This window comes from Sciurus vulgaris, assembly GCF_902686455.1.
Source record: "Sciurus vulgaris genome assembly, chromosome: 18".
Taxonomy (NCBI): domain Eukaryota; kingdom Metazoa; phylum Chordata; class Mammalia; order Rodentia; family Sciuridae; genus Sciurus; species Sciurus vulgaris.
Window position 1 is genome coordinate 21,030,954 of NC_136479.1, and position 22,985 is coordinate 21,053,938.

General features: G+C 53.1%; 1 protein-coding gene across 2 annotated transcripts in view; it reads right to left on the minus strand.

The window, feature by feature from the left end:
* Nucleotides 1–10,430: 10,430 nt before the first annotated feature.
* XPO6 (exportin 6) overlaps nucleotides 10,431–22,985 on the minus strand; it is a 100,768-nt gene continuing 88,213 nt past the window's right edge. For both annotated transcript variants that reach the window (XM_079121459.1, XM_079121458.1), the window contains exons 18-24: nucleotides 18,963–19,118; nucleotides 17,819–17,933; nucleotides 17,482–17,653; nucleotides 15,984–16,145; nucleotides 13,871–13,969; nucleotides 13,493–13,723; nucleotides 10,431–11,116 (exon numbers count right to left, since the gene is read on the minus strand). In XM_079121459.1, the coding sequence (XP_078977585.1) occupies nucleotides 11,015–11,116; nucleotides 13,493–13,723; nucleotides 13,871–13,969; nucleotides 15,984–16,145; nucleotides 17,482–17,653; nucleotides 17,819–17,933; nucleotides 18,963–19,118 (1,037 nt within the window). In that variant the 3' untranslated portion in view covers nucleotides 10,431–11,014. The remainder of the gene's footprint in view (nucleotides 11,117–13,492; nucleotides 13,724–13,870; nucleotides 13,970–15,983; nucleotides 16,146–17,481; nucleotides 17,654–17,818; nucleotides 17,934–18,962; nucleotides 19,119–22,985) is intronic.

Below are 22,985 nucleotides of genomic sequence, written 5' to 3' on the forward strand. Positions count from 1 at the left end.
CTCCAGCAAATACTCACGCAGCATCTGCTACAGGAGGCAGCCGTCCCTGGGCGGGAGCCCACCCACCACCTGGTTCTGTTCAACCCACGAGCTAAGAACGGCTTTTACACTTTTAAGTGGTTAAAAAAGTCAAAATAAGAATTGTATTTTGTCACATGGAAATTATATGAAATTCAAATTGCAGTGTCCATGAATGAAGTTTTATCAGAACAAAGCTGCTAGTTACGCACTATCGGCGGCAGAGCCGAGTGGCCGTGACAGACACGCACGGCATGCAAAGCCTCGGAGTCCTCTGGCCGGCCCTTCCAGGGGAAGGCTGCTGTCCAGCTCTGCACGCCCAGGCGCCACCTGGGCATTAGCGCCTGTGGCTGCAGCACTCCAGGTCTGCCTTCGTCTCTCCACACGTCCTTCTGCTGTGTCTCTTATTAGGACACCTGTCAACAGGTAATCCAGGATGATCGCATCTCAAGATTCCTTTTTGCAAATAGGGTCACCTTGGTAGGTTCTGGGAAGTGGATATAGGTTTGGGGAAGGGAGCTGCCATTCAATCCACTACGATGGGTTTCTTGCCTTCTAGAAGATTCCATGCTTTTGAAGGACAGCATGACAATTTGCTATAGTCTGGATCTGAAATGTTTTCCCAAGGCCACAATTAGGTGACAAGAGGGTTGGGACCTCTGGTCCCCCCCCATCCCAACCTCTGACTGAAGATTGGCTGGTCACCTGTGTCCAGTGCATAGCCATCCAGGCCAACCAAACGAAGCCTCCGTAAGCTCTGAAAGGACAGGGTCCACTGGTCCAGGGGTGCCCGAGTGTGGGGCGTCCCTGGACGGCACCCAGCTCCCCTTCCTGCGGGCTGCTCGTCCGCATCCTTTGGAATAAACAGGGAAAGGTCAGGGAAGGGTCATCCCGAGTCCTGTGAGTTGCTCTAGCAAGCTGACCAAATCCAAGGAGGGGCCAGGGAACCCCTGCTTTGTTCCTGGCTGGGCAGAGGCACAGGTCACCCCGGAGACTTGTGACTGGCATCTGAAAGGGGGACAGTCTCGTGACTGAGCCCTCAATTCGCAGGCCCCCATGCCAACTCCGGGGGGACAGTCAGACCAGCACCGGCCCGGGGCCCCTGCATGTCCCTGGGGGATGTACTGCGGGCGGGGGCTCACCCGCGTTTCTTCCCTCTCTCCCTCCTTCCCCGTTGTTTGTCCTTGCTTTAATAATAATATCAAAATGCTCATCAAGGTTTTGTTTTTGTTTTTGTTTTTCGTTTGTTTTTGTTTTGCGGTGCTGGGGATGGAACCCAGGGCCTTGTACTTGCAAGGCAAGCACTCTACCGACTGAGCTATCTCCCCAGCCCTCATCAAGGTTTTGATAAGGAAACTGAGGTCACTTGCTGGTCACCCAGAGCCCCGGGTCCCCACCACTTCCTCACCGTGTTTCCATGAGGAGCTTCTAGAAACAGCGAGAAGGGAAAGGTCAGTGGGGCTGAAGAGAAATGGCCTGGCAGACTGAGGAACACGTGGGTTTCCTGCAGTAGCAGGGGCCTCAGGCGACGGGGAGGCTGACTGTCTTCTGACTGTGAAGGAGACCAGCTACGCTGCGCTCAGCCCCCCGTGGACCTGCATGTGGGTGCGCCAGGCCAGGCCGGCCGGGCCAGCACGCCCACTCTGAGCCCCTGCCCTGTCCATTTCCCTCTGTGGGGACAGAGGGGCTGCGGGCTTCTCGGCTGCCTGAGTTTGGGGCGGGAAGGGAACAGCCGAGCCCCCTCCCAAACAAGGTGGCCAAGGCGAGACATCAGTACTGACCTGGACATCACAGGGGGCAGGGGAGCCCCAAAATGCACTGCTGTGTTTTCCAATTCCTGTTTAAAAGTCCTGCGCGGGACACATGCACGGATGTACACAATGGAACATCAGCACCCCCACACTGTCGCCACACTGGTGCCTTCTGTTCCCAAACACACCCAGCTCTTCCTGCCTCAGGACCTTTGCACGTTGCTCTTGCTTCCTGAAGAGCTCTCTATGGTCTCAACCTCTTCAGAGGCCTCCCTGATCACTCATCCACAGGTGCCCACTCCCCTGTACGATCTGTCCCCCATCTGGGTGTGGTCTCCATGTGGCACAGTCTGAAAGAGATGTGCTTAACTGTCCAGTTGCCCATTGCTATGACTGGAAGTGGTTGGCGCGTGGCCCCCAGGGATTCATGGGTTGGAAGCCGGGTCCCCAGTGTGGAGATACGAAAGGTGGTAGGACCTCGAAGGGGTAGGAACTAGTGGCAAATGGGTGATCAGGAAAGGAGCAAATGCTGGTTCCCACGGGAGGGTCACACTAGCAAGGCTGGCCCCTCCCCAGGCTCTCTGGCTTCCTGTCTTGCTGTGGAGTCCATCTCACATGCTCCGCCATGATCCCATCCACCATGATGTGACAGATGAGAGGGGCTCTTGCCAGAGTCTGAGCCCTGCTTTTTGGACTTGCAGCCTTCAAAACTGAGCCAAGTAAACCTCTTTTCACACATGACCCAGCCTCAGGTATTTCATCACAGTAACGGAAAAGGATGAATCTGTACTGTTTGCCCTGCCTCCACTGCCTGCCAGCTTCGTGAGGGCAGGACTGGGCTGTCTGTCTCGCTGTCGAGTCCAGTGTGCCTGAGGAGCCTGGGAAGAGGTTGATTCTCACTGAACGTCGGTCAAAGGAAGACACGAAGGTGGAGGGATGGACAGGCAGAGAGCCACGGCTGCATGGCCTCCTTCTTTCCTTACTCTGCTTCTGTGAAACAGCACAGTCCTAACGCACAGCCCAGCCAGGCGGCTGCTCTCTCAGGAGAGAGGAAGGCCAGCCTGGAGGAGCCCTGGATAGGTTCTTCCAGAAGCCCCGCTCATCTCAGCTCCGATGCCATGACCCTCTGGCTGGCAGCAGCTCCTCGGGTCTCGGTCTCAGGAGGTGGGGGCCACCTGGTGGGCGTGGGGCACACATGTGGCACTGCCCAGCATTTTCCACCACAGGCAGTGCCACATGGGCTTCTGGCCCATGGCGGGGAGGCAGGGAGGGAAGTTCTGAGCTGACCTGGAGACTGAGCTTTGCAAGCAGCCCGAGCTGTACCACTGTGAAATAAAAGGGGTGGTGTGATCGCGGAAGGGCTTCCCGAGAGGGAGTCGGGAAGGGCCCCAGCTGCCCCTGCAACAGGAGCCCGGCCACCTCCTGGAGGTGGCAGGCAGACCAGGCCACTGCACTGTGGCGGAGACTCGAGATGCCCAGTAAGAGGTCACGGTACAGAAGGCTTTCCGTCGTTCGTTCACAGGGCTGGGAGGAACCCAGGGCCTGTGCACCCGAGGCAAGTGCCGTCCCGCCTGGCCCATCCCTCCGAGCCAAGCCCCAGCCCAGGCACACTGTCCTCGCCGGCCATCCAGCAGCCAGCCTTCCCCAAACTCAACAGAGCTGTCCTACAAAGGGACCTTCACCCTCCCCTCCTGGGAACACTGACCTCCAACCTGGGTCCCCCGAGTCACCACTCTGAAGACCCCAAAGAAAGTCCGTTAACTCCTGCAGTGTTTTTTTTTTGTTGTTGTTGTTTTTTTGTTTTTTTTTTTTTGGCGGTGCTGTGGGTTGAACCCAGGGCCCTGTGCTTGCAAGGCGCGCGCTCTAACAGGACCCAGAGGCTCTGCCCGCTGCGTCACCCGGCCCAGGGGCATGGAGTGAAGTTGAGGGCGCTTGCCAGAAACATTAAAGTCACCTGATCAAGAGGCAGCAGCAAACACGCATACTGCTTCCACGTGCCACTGGCTTCCAGCGCTTTCTACAACGGAAGCTCTGTAACCACCCCACAATGACATCACACGTGCTTCTGTGTCTGCAGGGCCTGGCTCCAGGACCCCCTCAGACACCAAAGTCCACCTGCTGGAGTCCCTTATGTGGATGGGTTTTGCATATGAACCCCACACCTCTCCCGTGACTCTAAGTCCTCTCTGAACGACTGTAACACCCAAGGCAGCGCAAATGCTGCACAAAGGGTGGACAATAAAAAGAAATCTTCACGTTCCAGGCGGATGTGGTTTTTTTCTGACCATCTGACCCGTGGTTGGTTGAACGCAAGGATGTGTTATCTGTGGACAGGGAGGCTGGATGGTACCGTGTTAACCTTAGTGAGCATGATGACCTCGGTGTTCGAGAGGAGGAAACCCAGGCTGAGAGTCCTGACTTGCCCCAGGTCCCTTGGCAGGAGGTGAGGGGCCAGGATCTGGCTCGGGGTCGCTGGGATTAGGGGTCTGTAGCTGGGCTGTCTTTTGATTTGTTGGCAGGGCTGGGGTGCGAAGCACAGGCTCTGCCACTGACCATCTTATTTAAGAAAGACACCATTTCCTGTTCATATGCCCAGAGCTAGCAATGTCAGTTCAGCAGTGCCAGCCCCACGCTCCACTGATTGGGGCCACCACAGCGGCCCAGCTCCCCGCTCTGGGACTCTGCACGGCTCTGCCCAAGTCTCAGTCATCTCTGAGCATCTCTGGCTGAAAGGGAGGATAGCAATCCATGCTCCCAGACGTGGTGGGGATGGCAGATGAGCCCTGGGTGCTCAGGCTGGGACAGGCTCACCTTTGGACACCTGCACCCTGTGCGTCCACCCCTGGCCCAAGGGTCAGACTCTCTGTTCAGGCTGTTTCCATCCTTCCCAGATCAAGGATCAGCCAAACCCCCAATCACCATTGCCGTGGGTCACAGACCACTGAGCCTGCAACCAGCTGCTGTTCACTGAGCAACTGTGACGACCCAGGCTCACGGCTAAAGCCTGCTCTCCGCCCAGCACCTTGCGGGGTTCTCCACCAACCTGGAGGCATTCCCACTGACCCCGCCCTACAGATGAGGACCGAACCTAGGTGACAGGCCGGAGGTCATGGGGCTGATGTGAGCTTAGAAGCCTGAGAGAGAGCGAAGCTGGCCACAGGAGGCGAGCATTGCTTTGAAATATTAACCCTCCTTTGATGGCTTGGTGTCGTTTCTACTCTGAGTTACCTTGGGGCGGAGACGGCAGCTGCACTGTGGTTGCCCAGGGCTGGGGTTTAGGGTCCAGCCTTGAACTTAGTAAGCAGCTATATTGTGGACATGAACCCAGGCCTGCCCGGGTCTGGCTCTCAGGACCAGGTCTCCTCGGCAAGAACAGGTGGACTCTGGTGTCCAGCTCCCAGCTGCTTCGGAAGACAGGTGAGGGCTCCCGGAAGGCCCAGGTGCTCCCTGTGCTGGGGCCCGGGCAGGGTCTGTGCAGTGGAGATCCAGGGGATGAGAACAGCCTGGTGGGTCTCTGGTGGGCTGAGGTCACACAGGTGGCACCCCCCACCATACTGCACATAGTTTTGGGCTGGGGTGTGGCTCAGGGGTAGAGCACTTGACTAACTGGCGTGTGCAGGGCCCTGGAAGCCCTCGTCGGGAAACATTCGCTCCATGGCCAACGACTCCTAAGGGGGTGGGTGGGTGTCTGCAGAAGGCAAACCCCGGGCTGGTCTCGTCTGTGGCCGGGCAATGCCACAGCACGGATGATCAGCAACCTGACACAGGCCCAGACTCCCCTGCCCCCGCCCGCCCCGGCAGCTGGTGAGGGGAGATTAAGATGCTGCACACATCCCTCTCCAGGAACAGCAGCACTTCTACTCGAGTGCCCTTCAGAGGCTGCAAGCAAGGTCACCACGACTCGGGGAGCTCGGAATCATCCACTCTGCGTGGTGCACTGGGCCTCAGCAGGGGCAGGGACGGGAGGCGGGCAGGCTGCAGCCTTGGCAGATGGGGGCTACACCATCTTGGAGGTTCCTAAGAAGATAGTGTCCCCCACGCCTGGCCTTGGCCTGGAGGACCTGGACACCGTGTGGGTCAGAGACGAGGCCCTGGCTCCTTTGCCTCGCTGCTCGACACAGGCTGCGTCTGCCCCGCAGGCTGCAGTCTACAGCTCAGATGGAGACAGATGGGCAGCAGGGGTCTCCAGGATCCTCACGACCTGCCAAAGGGGCACATGCAAGGCCTAGGCGCAGGACCCTGACCCGCAAGGAACATGACCTCACTTCTGTGGCAAGCCAGGGGTGAATGCACGGTGTGTGTACATGAACGCACAGAAAGGCCGGGAAGCCCACCCACTGGTATCAAATGCCTTCGAGACTTACTTTATCTGCAAAGAACATGTGTGATATCCACACGACAAACAAGGGAGGGAAAAAACAGCTTATTTTTTGCATTGCCAGGCAAGTGCCCAGCCACTGAGCTGCACTAGGGCCTGATTTCCAAGGAGAAAATCTACCTGCCAGGCGTGTGGAGCTCCCTGGATGGTTCATCTAAAAAATGAGCTTTCCATCCTCCCCTGTGACCCTGTGAAAGCTGCCACCACCTTTCGGAGCCCCTAGGAGCTTGGAGCGGCTCTGGCAAGGAGGCGCTGATCTGCCCTCTGCTATCAAGCCACCACCCGCCATTGCCAAAGGCCCGAGCCAATTAATTAACAAGGCTTTTAAAAAGATGTTTCCAAGTGATAGCGGAGAGAGCGGAAAAGGGAGTCCTAGAGTTGAAGAAGCCCTTCACTGAAGAGCCTGCACGCCAGCCCCTCCCGGCCTCTCCCAGGGGAGCAGCCCAGGCCCCAGCAGGTGCCAAGGGCAGGGCTTCATTAGGCTGAAAATTAGGCAGAGGGCACCCCGGTGTGACTCCAGCTGCTTCCTATGAGGAAAAACCCATTTGGATACCTCTGAAAAATCCTCATGTTTGACTTTCTGGGGGGCATCGACTGCAAGCCAAGCCCTCATGCCAAGTGCTGGGGACAGACCCACCTTCAAGTTCTCCAACTGGTGGGGGACACCTGGCACCAGTGACCAGAGGGGACAGTGGGGCCGTGGGGCAGTGAGGAGGAAAGGATGCTCAGGAGAGCTTCAGGGAAGCTGGAGGAGGTGGCTTCAGGCCGTGGGAGCTGCATGGAGCAGCGGCCACTGCAGCCTGCCCGAGAGCCATCTGGGTAGCCAAATCACACCCACCAGAACACACAGGCACGAAGGCTGCCTGCTCCCTCTGTCCCAGGGCTTCTGATAAACCAGAGCACTTGTCTTCCCCCATCTTCCGTGACACTGAGTCAAGGACTCTTCTCCCACGACCAAGGAGACAGAAGTCTCAGCATACACCTCTGTCCCTGAATTATTACCGAGAATGTCTTTTTGCTCACCACATCCTGGTTTGGAGGGAAGAGATGAAAACCAGGCTCCCCGGTGTCCCACCAAAGCTTCCTGGTGATCCACGGTGTGTCTGCTCCACAGCTGGAAGATCTTGTCCCCCTCCAGGAAGCTGCCCAGGTGACTGCCACCGTAGGGAGCCCCACCTGCTCCCTCGAGCATCCTCCTTCTGTCCCCCATTGAGTACTGAGCACAACACTCTGCAGCTACCTGTGGGCCTGCCCGTCTTGCCGCTGGCCTGGGAATCCCATGAGTACAGCTGCACCTCACTCATCTCTAAATCCCCCCTCCCCTGCGCCCAGCACCTGGCTTGTAGAAGAGTGTGACAAATTATGTGTGTTAAATTGACGAATGGCCATTAATCAGGGTTCTGCAAAAGCCCAAGGAGCCAACTAGAAACATCCACCTGTCCCATCCCTTCCCTATCAACTGCTGAGACACATGGCAAGAAAGAGGGCCCTGGGACAGCCAAGGAGCTCAGGAGCGTACCAGGACCCGACTGGGGCCCACCACTGACCAGTTCAGAGTTCTGAGTCTCCCAGATCCACAGACCAGGGTTTGATTTAGTCCAGTGGTCTGTGCGGAGCCTCTCTGCTCAGAAACTTTTTTTCTACTTGTCCATGGACTTTTTTGGGCTCCAATATGTACCACAACCTCAAAAACATTTGACCCAGCAATTCCATGTGTAGGAAGGAATCAGACAAGCACGTGGCTTCACGCACCCGGATGCTCATGGTACCTCCACATACTGACATGCCACCTGCTGCCAAGAGCAGGTTTCGAAAAGTCTTTAATAAGATGAGGAAATGGTCACAACACATTCAGTGTATAAAAAAGAAGCCCCAAAACAGTGGGAGCTCAATTTTACCAAGGGGAAAAAAGAAGAGAAAAACATTTGCACACATACAGGGAAAGGAGAAGAGAACGCACCAAAACATTAGTGCTGGTTTCCTGGGGGCAGTGGATTAGGCGACTATTTTTAAAGAATTCTCTGCACACTTTACAGAATCTACCATGAATGTTTTATAGTTGGGAGAAAAATACATGCTGTTAAAAACAAACAAACAAAAAAACTTCACTTTCATTGCCTGAGGTCAGTGGCCAGTGACGGGAAAACGCCACGATCTGCAAGGGTCGAGATTTCACAGATGGGCGGGGGCGCACTCCGGAACCTGGTTTCTGTTCCATTCAGCTTTTTTGCTGCTGTGACTACAAGATCTGACCAGAACAACTGCAGAGGAGGAAATGTTGGGGGCTCACGGTTCAGAGGTCTCCATCCACAGACAGCAGGCTCCATTCCTCGGGGCTCAAGGGGAGGCTGGACATCATGGCGGAAGAGTGTGGCGGAGGGAAGCAGCTCACATGGTGATCGGGCAGCAGAGAGAGGTCTCCACTTGCCAGATACAAATATATACCCCAAAGCCACGCCCCAGCGCCCACCTCCTCCAGCGACACCCCACCGGCCTCCAGAGACCACTCAGTTAATCCCCACTAGGGGATTCATGCACCGATAGGGTCAAGGCCCTCAAATTCCAGTCATTTCTCTTCTAAACCTTGCACGGTCTCACATGGGAGCTTGTGAGACGCCTCACCTCCAAACCATAACACGGAGTGACTTGGGAGGCTGGGGCAGGAGGATTTCAAGTTTGAGCCCAGCTTGGGCAATTTAGCAAGACCCTGTCACAAAAATAAAAGTGGCTGGGAGTAAAGCTCACTCAGAGTCCCAAGGTTCAAAAATAAAGTTCATCAGCTCTCCCAAAGGGGTGGCTTTGTCTTTGGTGGATGTTAGTGACATAAACTAGAAGAGGCAAGAACATGGGCCACTGCAAAACATCCTCCTCACTCCGAGGGGACATAAAAAGCAGTCCCCTGGTTGAGAGGCCCCTGCCATGATCTGTCCCCACTGGAGACTAATCAAAAGGCTCAGTATTGTCCATCTCTATCCTTCCCCATCCCCAACCTCAGAATGCAAAGATGACCTCTAGGTTAGTCGAGAGTCTAGGAATTCATCTGATTCCACCCGTGCTTCCCAAGGCCTGCTGTGTCAGGCCCTGTTCATCAGAAGCACCACATCAGCCGGGTGTGGTGGCACACACCAGCAAACCCAACAACCTGGGAGGCTGGGGCAGGAGGATCTCAGGTTCCAGGCCAGCCTGGGCAACTCAGTGAACATAAAGCTTTTTTTAAAAAGCTAGGTATGTAGCTTAGCGGTAAACCACTCCTGGGTTCAAACCCCAACACTAAAAAAAAAAGAATCAGAAGAGAGATCTTCCTGACCTCCCTCCCAGAGAGGAGCTCCATTCTCTGCCTGCACTGCCAAGAGCTCGGAGCTGGGTCCTGCCCATCGATCCTGGAACAAGACCTCCACCCCAGCCTGCTTCCCACCACTCAGCTGCTTCTTTACTATCCCAGCTCCTGCCTGTGTTCCTCTGTCCAAGAGTGGGGCCGTGGGGACAAGCCCCACCCCTCATCCCCCACCTGCAGGAGTGGCAAGTCCTTTCCTGTGGCTGCCCCAGCCTCCCTAGCAGGCAGGTGAGGCGTATTTATAGCCTCAGGATAATTGGATGCCGATTCCTTCCTGCAGAAGAGCAGGTGTACAGGCCCCTCTCCAAGGGCGAGGGCTGCGGGGGTGCCAGGCGCACTTGAACTCATGTATGCCGTGCAGGCACACCCCCACCTACCCCACTACACACTCAGGCTGGCCCAGTCCAAGGCAAAGGCTTCCCACGAAGGCCTCGGAAACAGAAGCCATCCGCCCAACTCCCTCTGCCACCCCGGCTCTGCCTCTGCAGTTGCACTGCCACCTGGGGTGATCTGTGCTGGTGATCTGTGAAACAGGCAAGCGCGGAGGCTGTTTCCGTCCAACCTCTCTCTTCCAGCAACCACAGAGACCTCCACATCTCCCTGCTGTCAAGTGGGACTCGGTCCACTGAGGTACCATTCGTGGCTGGGCCTGTCCAGGAGGGGTCCTCTCCTGGGCGCAGAGTCCAGGCTTACCACGCCAAGGAGCAGGATGGCTGGTGGCGGCTGCTGCTCCATCACAGGCTAACTGTGATGCCAGCGACACCAGCCCCTGCCCTGAGTGCGGGTTTTCCACGTGGTTTAAGATGTTACCTAGAAGACTCTGATGTGCCTCCCAAGGGGCAAACATGGGCTTCTGGCGCCCCCGCCCTCACGGCCCACTCTGCCGTCAGCATGGCCACTCACCTGCACGCAGCCTGGGGCGGGCTGAGGGAAAGACGCTCCCTGAGCAGTGTTTATATAACAACAACATAAGCATTTTATTTTTCCATTAAGCTTCTTAGTTCCTTAGTATCACAATGGAATGATGAGAAAACAAGAACAAAAAAACAGGAGTCTTTGCAAATCCCTGACAAAGAGCAGAGACGTCAAGGCAATTGGGGTGGGGCTCCACAGAACAGTTCCCACCTCGCGGCTCTCCTTGGCGGCCAGGAGGGGTGGGGAGGTGGAATGGTGAGAAGGTGGCACTGTTGTAAGCTGTCCTTGGCGGTTCTGCTCTGACTGATATGCACATGATCTGCACGGGCCACACCAGGGGTTTGTCGGGGGCCTGCTGCACCTGGCCACTCGACTCTGCCTGCTCCAGGCGCCCTGGGACCTCCAGCCAGTGCTAAGAAGGGCCCTGAGGCCAGCGCTGCTGGGAGGCAGCAGGAGAGGGCAGTGGATGGGCAGAGGCGGGCAGCGCTGCTCAGGGCGTGAGAACCCAAGGGGAGGCCAAGGCTTGTCCGGGAGCCATCTGCCGCAGGTGGTGGTGATACAGGTGGCAGCAGTCTGGGTCCCTCGGGCAGTGGGCAGGCCGCAGAGGCATGCGGGCGCCTAGAGCTTCACGGTGCCAGGGGGCAGGCTGTCGTTGCAGAGTCTGTAGTAGCGCAGGTCGTTGACCAGCCTGTGCACATTCTGAGTGAAGGAGGGCAGGTCCTAGAAGGCAGGGGACAGCTGCAACCAGCCCCTCAGCACCAGGCCCCACCACCAGACCCCACCAGCTGCTTCCACACCCGGGCACCACAGGAGGCTTTGGAGCTAGGCTAACACACCATACAACTCAAATTCTATGTGCAAAGCACTAGCAAATACTTCCCAGGACCTACCACACCAGGCGCTGTTGCAAGCAAGACACGGCTACCAGCTCACTGAACCCTCCCGGTGACACTACGCCAGGGGCTCTGTTGGCACAGACACACCAGGAACCTCACTTGTTATACAGACAGGAAGGGATGGGGTCCAGGTTGGAGTCAGCACGCCTGCTCCCAAGTCCAGGTTCTCCAGCACTGGCATGGCTGCTGTTCAGCCCTCTCCTGCGCAGCCACCAGAGGCGGGCAGCACTTAGAAACATCTACAGACCCTTCCCACACAGGGCTCCAGGCATCTCCACCCATCGAGTGGCAGAGCTGTACTGGGCGCCCCCTAGCGCCCCAGCGTGGGAAGCACTCAGGCTGTGAAGGGAGAGGCCTCACAGTGAACCTGCTGTGCAGGCTGATGAGGAAGGAGCACAGTAAGCAGGACGTGCAAAGCTCTGTTCCCAAGTGAGCTGGCATCACCCTGGCTGATGGTGGGGCCAGGCGAACGGAGTGCAGGCACCTGCGGCTCTCCTCTATGGCCCACCAGGACTTCTCCTGCTACCCTGGCTCCTCCTCCCAAGCTTGGCTCGAAGTCGACCTCCTCTTTCCTGGCCCCAGCTGGCCCGATCAACCTCCTGCTCACAGCCCTCTAAGCACCCTTGGCTCACCCTGGGGCTCTGGAACCAGAACGCCCAGGTCAGGATCCTGCTCCCTGACTCTGCAACCTCCAAGTGCTGCCAGGCCGGCCGTCTTCCTCAGCCTGAGCCATCCGTGCTCCTCAGAAGACTGTGGAAGACCCAACCTCTCAGGGCATGGAGTGAACTTTACACTGTGCCCACAGAGGGTGCCATGTGTCTTCTGCAAAAACATGGGTGAAGGCAGAGACTGGTGCCTCAGCACCGGGCACTGGGTCTGAGAGGAGGCTGCTTCAAATGTGGTGAACAAAAAACAGAAAGTGTGACTCCTCATCTCATCCTTGAGAAAAATCAACCAAGAGATGTGGCTCACAAACACCTCATCAGAATTTCTCAGTGGAACACAGGAATGTGCTTCTCCATTTTTAATAGGCACCCTGGGTGCTTCTGATGGATAACTAAATTTAGAAACCACTGCTTTAAGTCAAGAAGTTGACTGAGAGTGATGTCTTTAGAAACTGATCACTGGGATTTGAGCTCTAGAAAAAAGAAGAGGGGGTAATCCGAAAGGCCTAAGTGAACTTCAAGCTTAGGAGAGAACATGAAAAACTCAAGGAAAGGAAGATTCCAAGACAAAGGAAAACAGGATTTGAACCTAAGAAAACACTTTCCCAATGATATCACAGGTGGGGGACTCAGAAAGTAGAGTCTGCCCCAGCAAGAGCACCATGAACTGCAGAAGAACTGTAGCCAGGCCGTCCGAGCACAGGGCCCAAGTCAAAAGCAGAGAGAATCAGGGAGGCAGGCGTGCTGGGTAATCCCTGTTACCAGTGCCATGGTGCTAGGAGACAGGGCCGAGTCAGACATGGTGGTGCACACCTGTAAAATCCCAGCCACTTAGGAGGCAGAGGCAAGAGACTGCAGGGTTGAGGTCGGCCTGGGCAACTTAGCGGGAAGGGGGGGGGGGGGGAGGAGGGGGGAGAGGGGGGAAGAGAGAGAGAGAGAGAGAGAGAGAGAGAGAGAGAGAGAGAGAGAGAGAGAGAGAGAGAGAGAGAGAGAGAGCGCGAGCTTAGCTGGAGCTAAGCTGGAAAGAAGAGTTGAGGAAGCCTAGCACCTGAGTTCATCTCTGGCCATGAGGGCCCAGAGCTGCAGCTCACAAGCATCAAGCTTCTCAGCCTGTCTTCGAGCTTCAGCAGAATAGTGACAGTGTGACTTCTACCATACTCAACAGTGTTGGCCCTATGAGTCTTGTCCCCCCGCCTCAGAAACCTCCAGTCAGAGGAGTGTACAGAGAAGTTGAGACAAACTCCTCTCCTCTCAGACGAAGCAGACGGGCTGTGGGGGCCAGGACCTGAAGGCCTCAATGGCTGACACTAAGAACACTGAGATACAGAAGCCAGGGCTGGAAAGGGTGTGTCCTGCAACCCAGTCACAGCACCAGGTCACCCAGGCCCTGCTCAAGTTGCTACCAAGTTGCTAGTGGGCACAGCCCTGCCCTGAGGACCTAATGTGCCGAGGCAGTCTATCCCCTCACTGAACAGGTGCTACACCTGAGAGCCCATGTGTGCCCTCCCTTTGGCCTGGACCTTTTCTTTTCTCACCCGATCCATCTTGAAATTCCGCCCCAGCACATTTTTCTGGTTGGCATCCACGCCATCACAGCTGGTCAGGAACTCTGGAAGGAAGGCTGCAAAGAAGCCATCAAAATCCACAGAGGCCATGTTGTAAATGGCGATGCCAATCTCCTCTTGCAGAAGGTCGTGGGACTTGTGAACCAAGACCTGGAGCAGCACATTCACAAACTGGAACAGCATGGTGGTCCGGAAGATCTTCTGCAGGCAGAGGCGGTGGTGAGTGTGGCCTCACTCAGGCCCCTGTGGCTGCCCCAGGTCCCAACCTACTTCCCCATCATGGTCCCCAGTGAGGAACCTGAGGGGCACTCGGATGAAGGACTCTTTCTGGGAGAGAGGGGCGCTCACCTTGTGGTACAGCTTCTGCTTGGTGTTGAGAGTCTCCAAGTAGAAAAGATTTTGTTTGAAAAGGTGGATATCAGGCTGGAGAAAGGACTGTCCAAAAGCCTGGAAATAAGACCAGCGCTTCCTCAGCTCCCTCAGACCCCCCATCTGGGACACCCACCCATGCCAGAAGAACCCACACCCATGAGAAGCTCTCACACCAAGGCCAGGATGAAGGCGCCCCACTGTGACCTCTGACTCGCCTTATCAGGTCTCCCGGCACCACACAGTCCCAGTGCTCACGCCTTCCCCACTGGCCTCATCTCGCATTGTTTGTAAAAACCTCTAGAATTCCTTCATGGGACCTGTCTTTAAAGCAAGAAGCTCACAACTCTAGCCAAATCCCTCAGCAATCTTAGGAGACACCAGAGCCTGCCTGGCTCCCATGAGTGAGCCAAGTCCGCCTCTCCTCAAGCACGCCGGGTCTCAGAGGGCACAAATCCTGAGAGGCTCCTTCTCGATCGGCTGCATCCACCTCAGTGTTAAGCAACCACCAATTCTGAAACCGCCCTGGAATCTCTGGATGTAAACATTACTCGTTCAGGGGAGGCATCTCCCTTCCAAAACAAAGTGCCTTCACCTAATAGAAAGTGACCGTGGCAGGCAGGGGAGGCTGGTGGCTCACAGGAAACATCCCAGAGTAAGTGTGACAGCTTTGTCATTGACCCCTGGGCTACTGAACTGCCAGAGGGAGCTCCTGTAATCCCTGCTGTGGCCCTGGGGCCTCCATGATGACCAGGGTTCCAATGACTTATTACGGGAAGTCAGGTGTACTGAGAGCAACAGCCGACTCCTGAGGCTGGCTGCTGCAGGAGCCAGTCCAACACAGAGCTGTGCTGCCACCACCACAGTCAGGACACAATATTTCCACTGGCCAGAAGGTTCCCTCAAGCCCCCTCTGTAGCATCATCTTCCCCTGCCCCTAGGGCCACTGCTTGCTCTGTCCCTCTGCTTCACCTTTCCCAGAATGTCCCATAATGGATGGAACCACACAGTGCACAGCCTTCCAATCAGGCCTCTTGCACCCAGAGTGATGCCCTGAAATCCACTGATGTCTGCCGACATGCTCCTTTTTGAGCAGTAGTCCACTTTACACCTACCCCTGTGGGTTCACCCACTCACCAGCGGATGGGCACTTGGATTGCTTCAGGGTTTTGACAACTATGAAAAAAGCCACTACAAATAAATATATACAGGTTTTGCTTCTTTTGGGCAAAACCCTTAGAAGTGGGATTGCTAGGTCACATGCTAACTATATTTAACATAGAAGAAATTGTCAAAGTGTGAAACTACTTTCCAGAGTGGCTTTCACCAGCCCCAAGTATGGGACCAGGCCTCAATCTTCCCAAGAAATCTTACGGGCAAGGACAGACTCTAAGCTCAAGAGAGGGGAGGAGGGGAGCAATGCCCTAAACACCCCAAACCCCAGCCTCAGTGTAGCAGGGGAGATGGGAGGGAGCAGCAGGCTGAGGTTCCCTGTGGGCTGGGAGGCTGGAGGCGGGGAGTGGGGAACCCCTTTAGCTTCCCAAGACAAAAAGCCTACACTTAAAAAAACAAAAGCAAACCAACAAAACCCTTGTACTTAGACGAGGGCGTACAACAAAAATGCTACCCAGTTTGCTGTCACAACTGCAGTGACCTGAAGGTGAGTACTGATCCAGGGGCAGCATTTCCCCAGTGGGGACCAGCCAGAGTCATCTTTAAAACAGATTGCTGGGCCCTCCCAGGAAGACTCTCACTCCACCTCCCAAGTCCAGGACACCTGGGGAGACACTGCTCTGCGGTAAAACAAGTGGACGTCACAAGCCAGCAGTGCCACGCCCGTCACACCTGTTGTCTCACTCACTTCGCGAGCCACCTACCACACAGCAGTACCAGCCCAACTCCACAGGTGAAGCGACCAAGACCCCAAGAAACTAAGGTACAGACAGGCAGGCTGAGCCTCAGACCAGCTGCGGGGCTTTGAAGTCAGTGGCCACAGTGGCTGGCCTGGAGAAGCTACCCCAGGGCAGCAGTCCAGTGGGCCCGGGCAGCGCCAGGGACAATCCTCTGTTCTTGGGTCGCACAGCAGCCTCACCTGCATGATGGCACTGAACTGGGGCTCGTGCTCCATCTGCTCCTCGGTGACTCCCCTCTGCACGCTGGCCAGCACTGTAGACCTGAAGAAGTACCGCCAGTTGTGATGCAGCGTCCGGAAAAGGAGCTCGAAGAGCTCGGCCTTCACGTCAGGGGAAGGGCGCTGCGGACATACGAACACACATGCTCAGCCCTTTCCTCAGCAGCTCAAGGAGCCACCCTGGCTTCTGCACTGCCCTGGCACTAGGCTGTAAGAGATGCCACGTGAGAGCAGGCAGGGTCAGCATGCCCCCACACTCCTGTCACTTCCTGTGCAGAAAACACCGAGTCCCTGAAGTCGGCAGTCCACACCAGAATTGCCGCACTGAGCGAGGGCCACACTTGACTCAGAACGCTCGGGTCAGGGCCCATGGGCCTTTCTCTGATCGAAGCCCTCATCTTTGTGCACTAGGCACAAAGGCTATGGAGTAGAGGAGTGATTAGGAATATGGATTTTCTGCTGAGAAAACAGCTGATTTGATCTGTCTTATCCCCCAGTTGTGTTGTTCCCTTTCCCAGGATAAAAAACGCTGTCCCAGCTAACCTGCTGGTCTTTCACGACCTCTGAGGCTAAAGAGTTAGATGCCTTAAAAGCAGAGCTGCTCTCCACAGAAAAGGAGCATTTAAAGAGCACTCAGTAACCACAGAAAGCAGCACTAGAGAGGACCCCTTGATGGAGGACACGGGCTGAGCTGATTGCTCTCTGGACTTGACTCTTCTTTTGCTGGCAGCCAGGATCTGAAAGGAGCAGGGGGCAGGCTCAGCATGATTTTCTAACTTAACTAAAAAATCTCCAAAGTCTCTAGTGAACATGTAGTTCACATTAATTCAGATGTCTCTGAAAAATTCAAAATTATAAGGCCCAGTCTTAATTAAAATTAAACTGACACCTAAGGTCACAAGCTTCCATGGTAGAAAACCACACAGAGCTCGAATGTATCTCAAAGCACCTGCTTTGGTCTTAGTTCTTATTTATGTAACTATTTCCAGAAAGCTCGAGTTACATCTATACTCATCCTGAACCTTATCATGCTGACAGCTTGTTTTCCAAGGACCAAGTGCTTTCCTCTAATGGTGACAGATTTGTTTGGTCCCAAGAGTTGCCTTGCATCCTTGAGACCAAGAATGCTTTTAAACAGAAAAGTACATTGGTTGTGTTTGCTGTAGACAACCACACATTCGCTTGTCTTTAGAAACTGTGTGGCACAACAAACTGACCCTCCTTACCAACTAACTGTGTGATGACTGGCCTGCTATGCTTTATACTAGATTTTCAAACTAAATCAATTTAATAAGATTATATCAGCTGAAGGATTCCTTCTGGGGGGGTGGGGGGACTATTTCACAAGAATATTAAAACAACTAACAAATGAACTATAGAATACAAGGTGTTTTTTGATACTTCGTTCCCTCACCAAGTAGGGAGGCAGCATGGGGGACCACCCCTCAGCCCCGCCTACCTCTGCAATGATGGGGTACACCTGCTCCATGCACAGGGCGATGATGCTGGGGAGGAAAGGCTTGAACACCTGCCCTGGCTCCTGCACCACCACCTGCAGGATCTTCAGGAACTTCTCCACCACCCGGCAGCCAGTGCTGCCTTCGTGGAGGATGCTCTCAGCCAACTGTTCTCTGCAGACAAGAGAGAACCACACAATAACTAAAGAACTGTCTTGGGGACCACATGAAAACCAATGCTTGTGGCAAATGAAGGAAAGGAACAAAGACCCACACTTTATAGTCAGGGCCCACTACTTCCTGCTTGAAGTGGAAGAGCCTGGGAAGGTGTGTGGTTACCTGGTGAACATATTGAGGAAAGTCTGGATAATCTGTTCAGTGAAAGGCACGCCCATCTGTACTCTAAGGCCTCGGAACAGAGTGAGGAAGAAGCTCAGCATCTCATCAGTCACATCTAAATGAAAGGACAGAGCAAATGGTCAAAGCTCCACACACAGGGCAAATAGGGCACTGGCTTGATTTCTTTTACAAAGCACTATCATCTCTCGCTAATGCTTCCTGCTGGAAAAAATTTCCCCAATACCATCCGAAACAATGACGGAAAGTGGAAAATGATTAAGGACCTGCTGAGAAAACAACTCTGGTCCAGGGAACCTCTGCCTGATGGTTCACAACAGGAAATGGAGGTCAACTGAAGTCTCACTCACAGCCCAGCATCCAGTGACAGTCAGAATATTCACTGCAGATGGATCATTTTGGGCTCATGCTGACAGAAATGTTCACTTGGGTCAACGCCTGGGTGCCTTAGCCATTACTCTCCATGACCAACATCTCTGTAGCTGGGTCAGAAGTTGAGTGGATAATGAGGGTGCACCCAGGCTACATGGCCCTGCTCCATCAAATGAATTAACTGCAGAAAATATTCGTCAAAGTCGGTGTGTTCCACTCTCCAGATCTCAGCAACCGTCTGGCTTGCAAGAGGCAATCAATGAACACATGCTGACTGAGAAGACCCTCATACTGCTCTCATAAGACTGACTGACAAGTCCACTATAAATGCTCTCAGGAGAGCCAGACAAGTACTTCCAGAGAGCTGAAAAGCCTGTCAGGGATAGTGGGTGAGGGGAACAATCTCAGGCAACTCACCTTGCCATGTAAGCAGGCAGCACTAAACGGGAAAGCTCTCTTGCCTCCTCTTAAAGCCCATTACCCTCTTACCCATCTGTCTTCCCCACTGGGAGAACACAGAGACTTAAAAGGGAAAACTAGGAAGGAGGCTGCAAGTGACTCAGTGCCACATGACAAGTGCCAGTGGCCATAATCCCCAAAGAAACTGCACTGTGCTCTGCCTTCCATGCCCCGGTGCTCCTCCAGAGCATGCCACGGCCTGCACTGTGCCAACCTGGCGCGCTCCACAGATCTAGCAGGCGCTCTGGCTCTGGTTAGCACGATGCACACAGAAGGCCTCTGAGCCAGCTCCTACCTGACTGATGAATAAAAGCTGGAAAGAGGGCCAGGGAGACCTGAACGGATTCCTGCAGCGACTGGTAGCAGATCTGCCGGGACTTGGTGGACTCCCCAGAGATATTCTCCACAATATCTTCTAAGACACTAAGTGTCTGGTGGATAATCACTTTGGCTGCAAATCAAAATTAAGTTGCAGGTTGTGAGTTATCTGAGAATAAAGCACAATAAGAGGGAACACAAGAGAAGGGGAAGACACCTGCCCAGGGATCAGGAAGACAATCACACTCAAGTCCTGCTGAACAAACACATTTCTCTTGATTCCATTATACCTTTTCCTCTATGAGTCCCTCTTTCTCTCTCACCTTTCCCCACCTTTTTACTGCCAAGACTCCAGGCATCTGCCCGTACAGGTTTTGACTCTACCTACCAGCAACAAGTTCACAGAGAAGAAAAAATGACATGTACTCCCAGGTTAGGTGTTGTAGAGTTAATCAAAATTGTAAGGTGGGGAATAGACCGGTGAGAAAATAAGTGTCAAAAGGTAATTACCATGTGCAACAAAGGACACAAGCAGATCAAACCTTCTCCTTCAACTACAGATGCTACCCTGGCCTGCCAATCCACAATGACACTCCGCCATGCATATGTAGTGATGATGGGTTCAGAAACAGATAGCCTGATCAATCCTTGGCCTATCAGGTCTGTAGGCTGATAATACAGAATTATTGTTATATGTTATCAACAACAGACAATTCTAAGATTCCCTGCTATATGAGTTAACCTCAATGTTTCAGACACCACAAGGGAAAATGAAGGTGGTGACCTGCACAGGCAGGAGGTCACAGAGCCCTGGTCAGAAAGCCCAGAGGGTCGGGAGGATATGCCCTGGGCAGGATCCTCCTCAGTACACCAGGGAGAGCCCATAGTCCCACCTTTGCAGTGCTATGAGGACTGAACACAAGGTTCCAAATAATTCTAGCAAGGCACCTGGCACATAAGAAGTCCAGGACAGGGAAGCTGTCATCATTTCCCAGTATGAGTAGAGACCCCCATGGCTCAGCCAAGGCCTGGCAGACTCAGAGGCTGAACCAGAGCCAGGCTGAGAGCTGTCCTGATCCTCACAGCTCCCCAAGCTGAAGTCACTTCCAGGGCAGGGTATGGCAGAAAGAAGAGGTGACCAGGAAGTGCATGGAACTAGGTCTGACTCTGAACTCTTAGAGTCGCCGAGTGTTATTTTCCTCACTTGAAAACATGGGTAGATAACATCACCTTACTGTTATCTTATTAGACTGAGAACGGAAGAGGATGATGGCTCACTTGGTGGCCTGGCCCACTAGAACTAGATGAACAGGGAGGAAAGGCAAGGCATGCTGTGCTGGAAAGAGCCACCCACAGGGATGGTGAGACAGGAACTCTGACCTAGCCAGGCTCCCGCACACAGGGCAGGCATCCCCCAAGAGTAACTAAGGCACCGGGAAAGCAATCGATGGAGAAAAACCAACAATCAAGAGACCAAATTTTGACCTCTGACACTTAAGGAAATAAAAACAAAGACCAAAGTTTATTTAGCAAAATTGTAAAAGTCAAAAATTGGAAGCATTGTAAGTCCATAATAACAGAATGGTACTTCTGAAGCCAGAATTGGGGTCAGGCAGTTAGTGTAGAAACAGGGGATGGGATCAAATGGAGAAAATGGAGGCCATGACAGCCATCTGCCTCTAGAAGTTGGAGACTACCCCTGGGAGAATGGAATGTCAAGGATCCCTGGAGCCCATTGATTACCAAATTTGCCTGCCAGTTGTCAAGGACGGCAAGCAAGGAGCTGCTAATTAATGCCCCCTGGGCCCTTGCCTTGGCTGAAGCACTTCGGCCCTCCCCCTGCCCCATCCGCTTCTCGCTTTTTCCATCTCACCTGAAAAACTGGACCTAGTCACATAGACAGGAAGGAGAGATAAGGGGGGAGAGAACTGAAGAAACAAAAGAGAGCTTAACCTATGAAGGATGTAGGGCGGGCTCACTTCGTGGGATTCTAGAACATCAGCCATGGCCCCCTTCTCCCCCTCAGGAGAAGTCCGCATTATTACTACTTTTAAATAAAGACTGCTTAAAATGCTTGCTTGGCGTGCTTCTCTAGCGTTCAAACTTCAACATTAGAGGGAGCAGAACTTGTCACCAGTAAACGGCGGTATCACTTCCATGGGAATAAACCAGGTTCTCAAGGAAGCCACATAGCTAAGTGGTGGAGTCTAGCCTCTGAAGTCACTCAGCCTGGTGGGAACCCTGACCCACCATTCTCTAGGGTCCTAAGCAACTTACACCTACCAGGTCTTGGGGGAAAGGTACCTCTCCAAGGATAGACTGGTAGCCACTAAAGAACAGACAGACAAGTATGATTACACGAATGGTATGAATCTACATTGTGTACAACCATAGAAATGAAATGATGTACCCCATTTGTGTACAATGAATCAAAATACAGTCTGCAAAAAATTAAAAGATCAAAAAAAAACAAAAAACAAAAAACAAACAAAAAAAAAAAAACAGACAGAAGTGATGCAACAGGACATGCATAACACTGCATCGAGCTCACTAGGAACCATCAGACAAAATGAGATCCAGGAATATTTTACCAAGTGTAGGCTCTTCAAAAATGCCAATGTTGTGAAAGAAAAAAATGGGGATGCTTTTTTGTATTGAAAGAGATGAAGGAGATGAGACACCCAAATACAGTGCATGATCCTAGATTTTTACAAAACAACAGACATCTGGATAACAATGGTGGGAGTTTTATGTGGTCTAAATGCTACCTGATCCTATTGTGACAATGTTTACCATCAAGGCTGTGCTAATGATGTTCTGGTTACATAGAGTATTTTGTTCTATATAAAGATTAGGTATTCAAGCACATGAAGTTTGCAATTTAATTTAAATATCTGTTTTTTTTTTTTTTTTTTTTAAGTGTTGTGAGGAAGAAAACAAAAGTGTGGCAAAACTATTATAGCTGGTGAATCTGGGTGAAAGACATAGTTGTTCATTTTCTTATTCTTTCAACTACTCTGTAGATTTTCAAATTTTTTCAAGATATAAAGCTGAAAGAAGAAAACTCGACCTTCATTTTGTGACTATGGAATAAGGATACAAGCTACACCTCACAGGGTCACAGAAGAGACTAAATGAAATCATGTATACTGAGCTTTCCACTCAGTGCCTGACACACTCAAAAACAGTTAACCATGTTTTCAACTATGTTCACTGAGGGAAAAAACAGAGCCGCTCCTCTCTTTCTAGTACACGTGGCTATTCCAAGTGCCCACTGAGGGTGAGGCATGGCCACATGACTTGCTCAGACCAATGCAGAGTGAAGTGATGTGTGTCACTCTCAGGGAAGAGCTTTAGGAACTGCTCCGCCTCCCCCCACGTGCCCTTCCCAGTGTGAGCACATACCAAAGGGGAGGCTCAGAAGCCTGGAGCCCAAGTGATCTACCTCCTGGTCTTCCTGACCCAGGCTATACAGGAGCAAGACCATTTTTTTCCTCACAATAATCCACTAAGTTGCTGGGACTCTTTGCTACCACAAAGCATAACCTAGCCTGTGCTGACTGATAGAAACACCTCGTAAGATGAAGAGAGGAAAGACGACCGCTAAACCTCACAGGATTCCACAACAGCGGCATGTACCCTCCTAGGCAAGCTACTTAATCCTCCTGTACCTTGGTTTCCTCATGGATAAAATCAGAATAATTAACAGTACCTAACTCATACAGCTAATATGAAAATTAAATGAATATCTAAAAAATATTTAGAACCAAAATCAGAAATGTCAGACTTTGAAGACCGAGGCTAGACATGGCAGATTTGCTGAGGGGTATAAAATCACGAAGGCAAGAGCCTCGTACACAGTGTGCCCTCCACACATCAGCGACATTTATCTACCATGTCACTGCAAATGTACTTAAAAGTATAAAAAGGAAGACATACACAGCACAGTTAAAATGGTTACTTTCAAAAATATTAGAGCTAGTGAGATTAAGGAATTTCC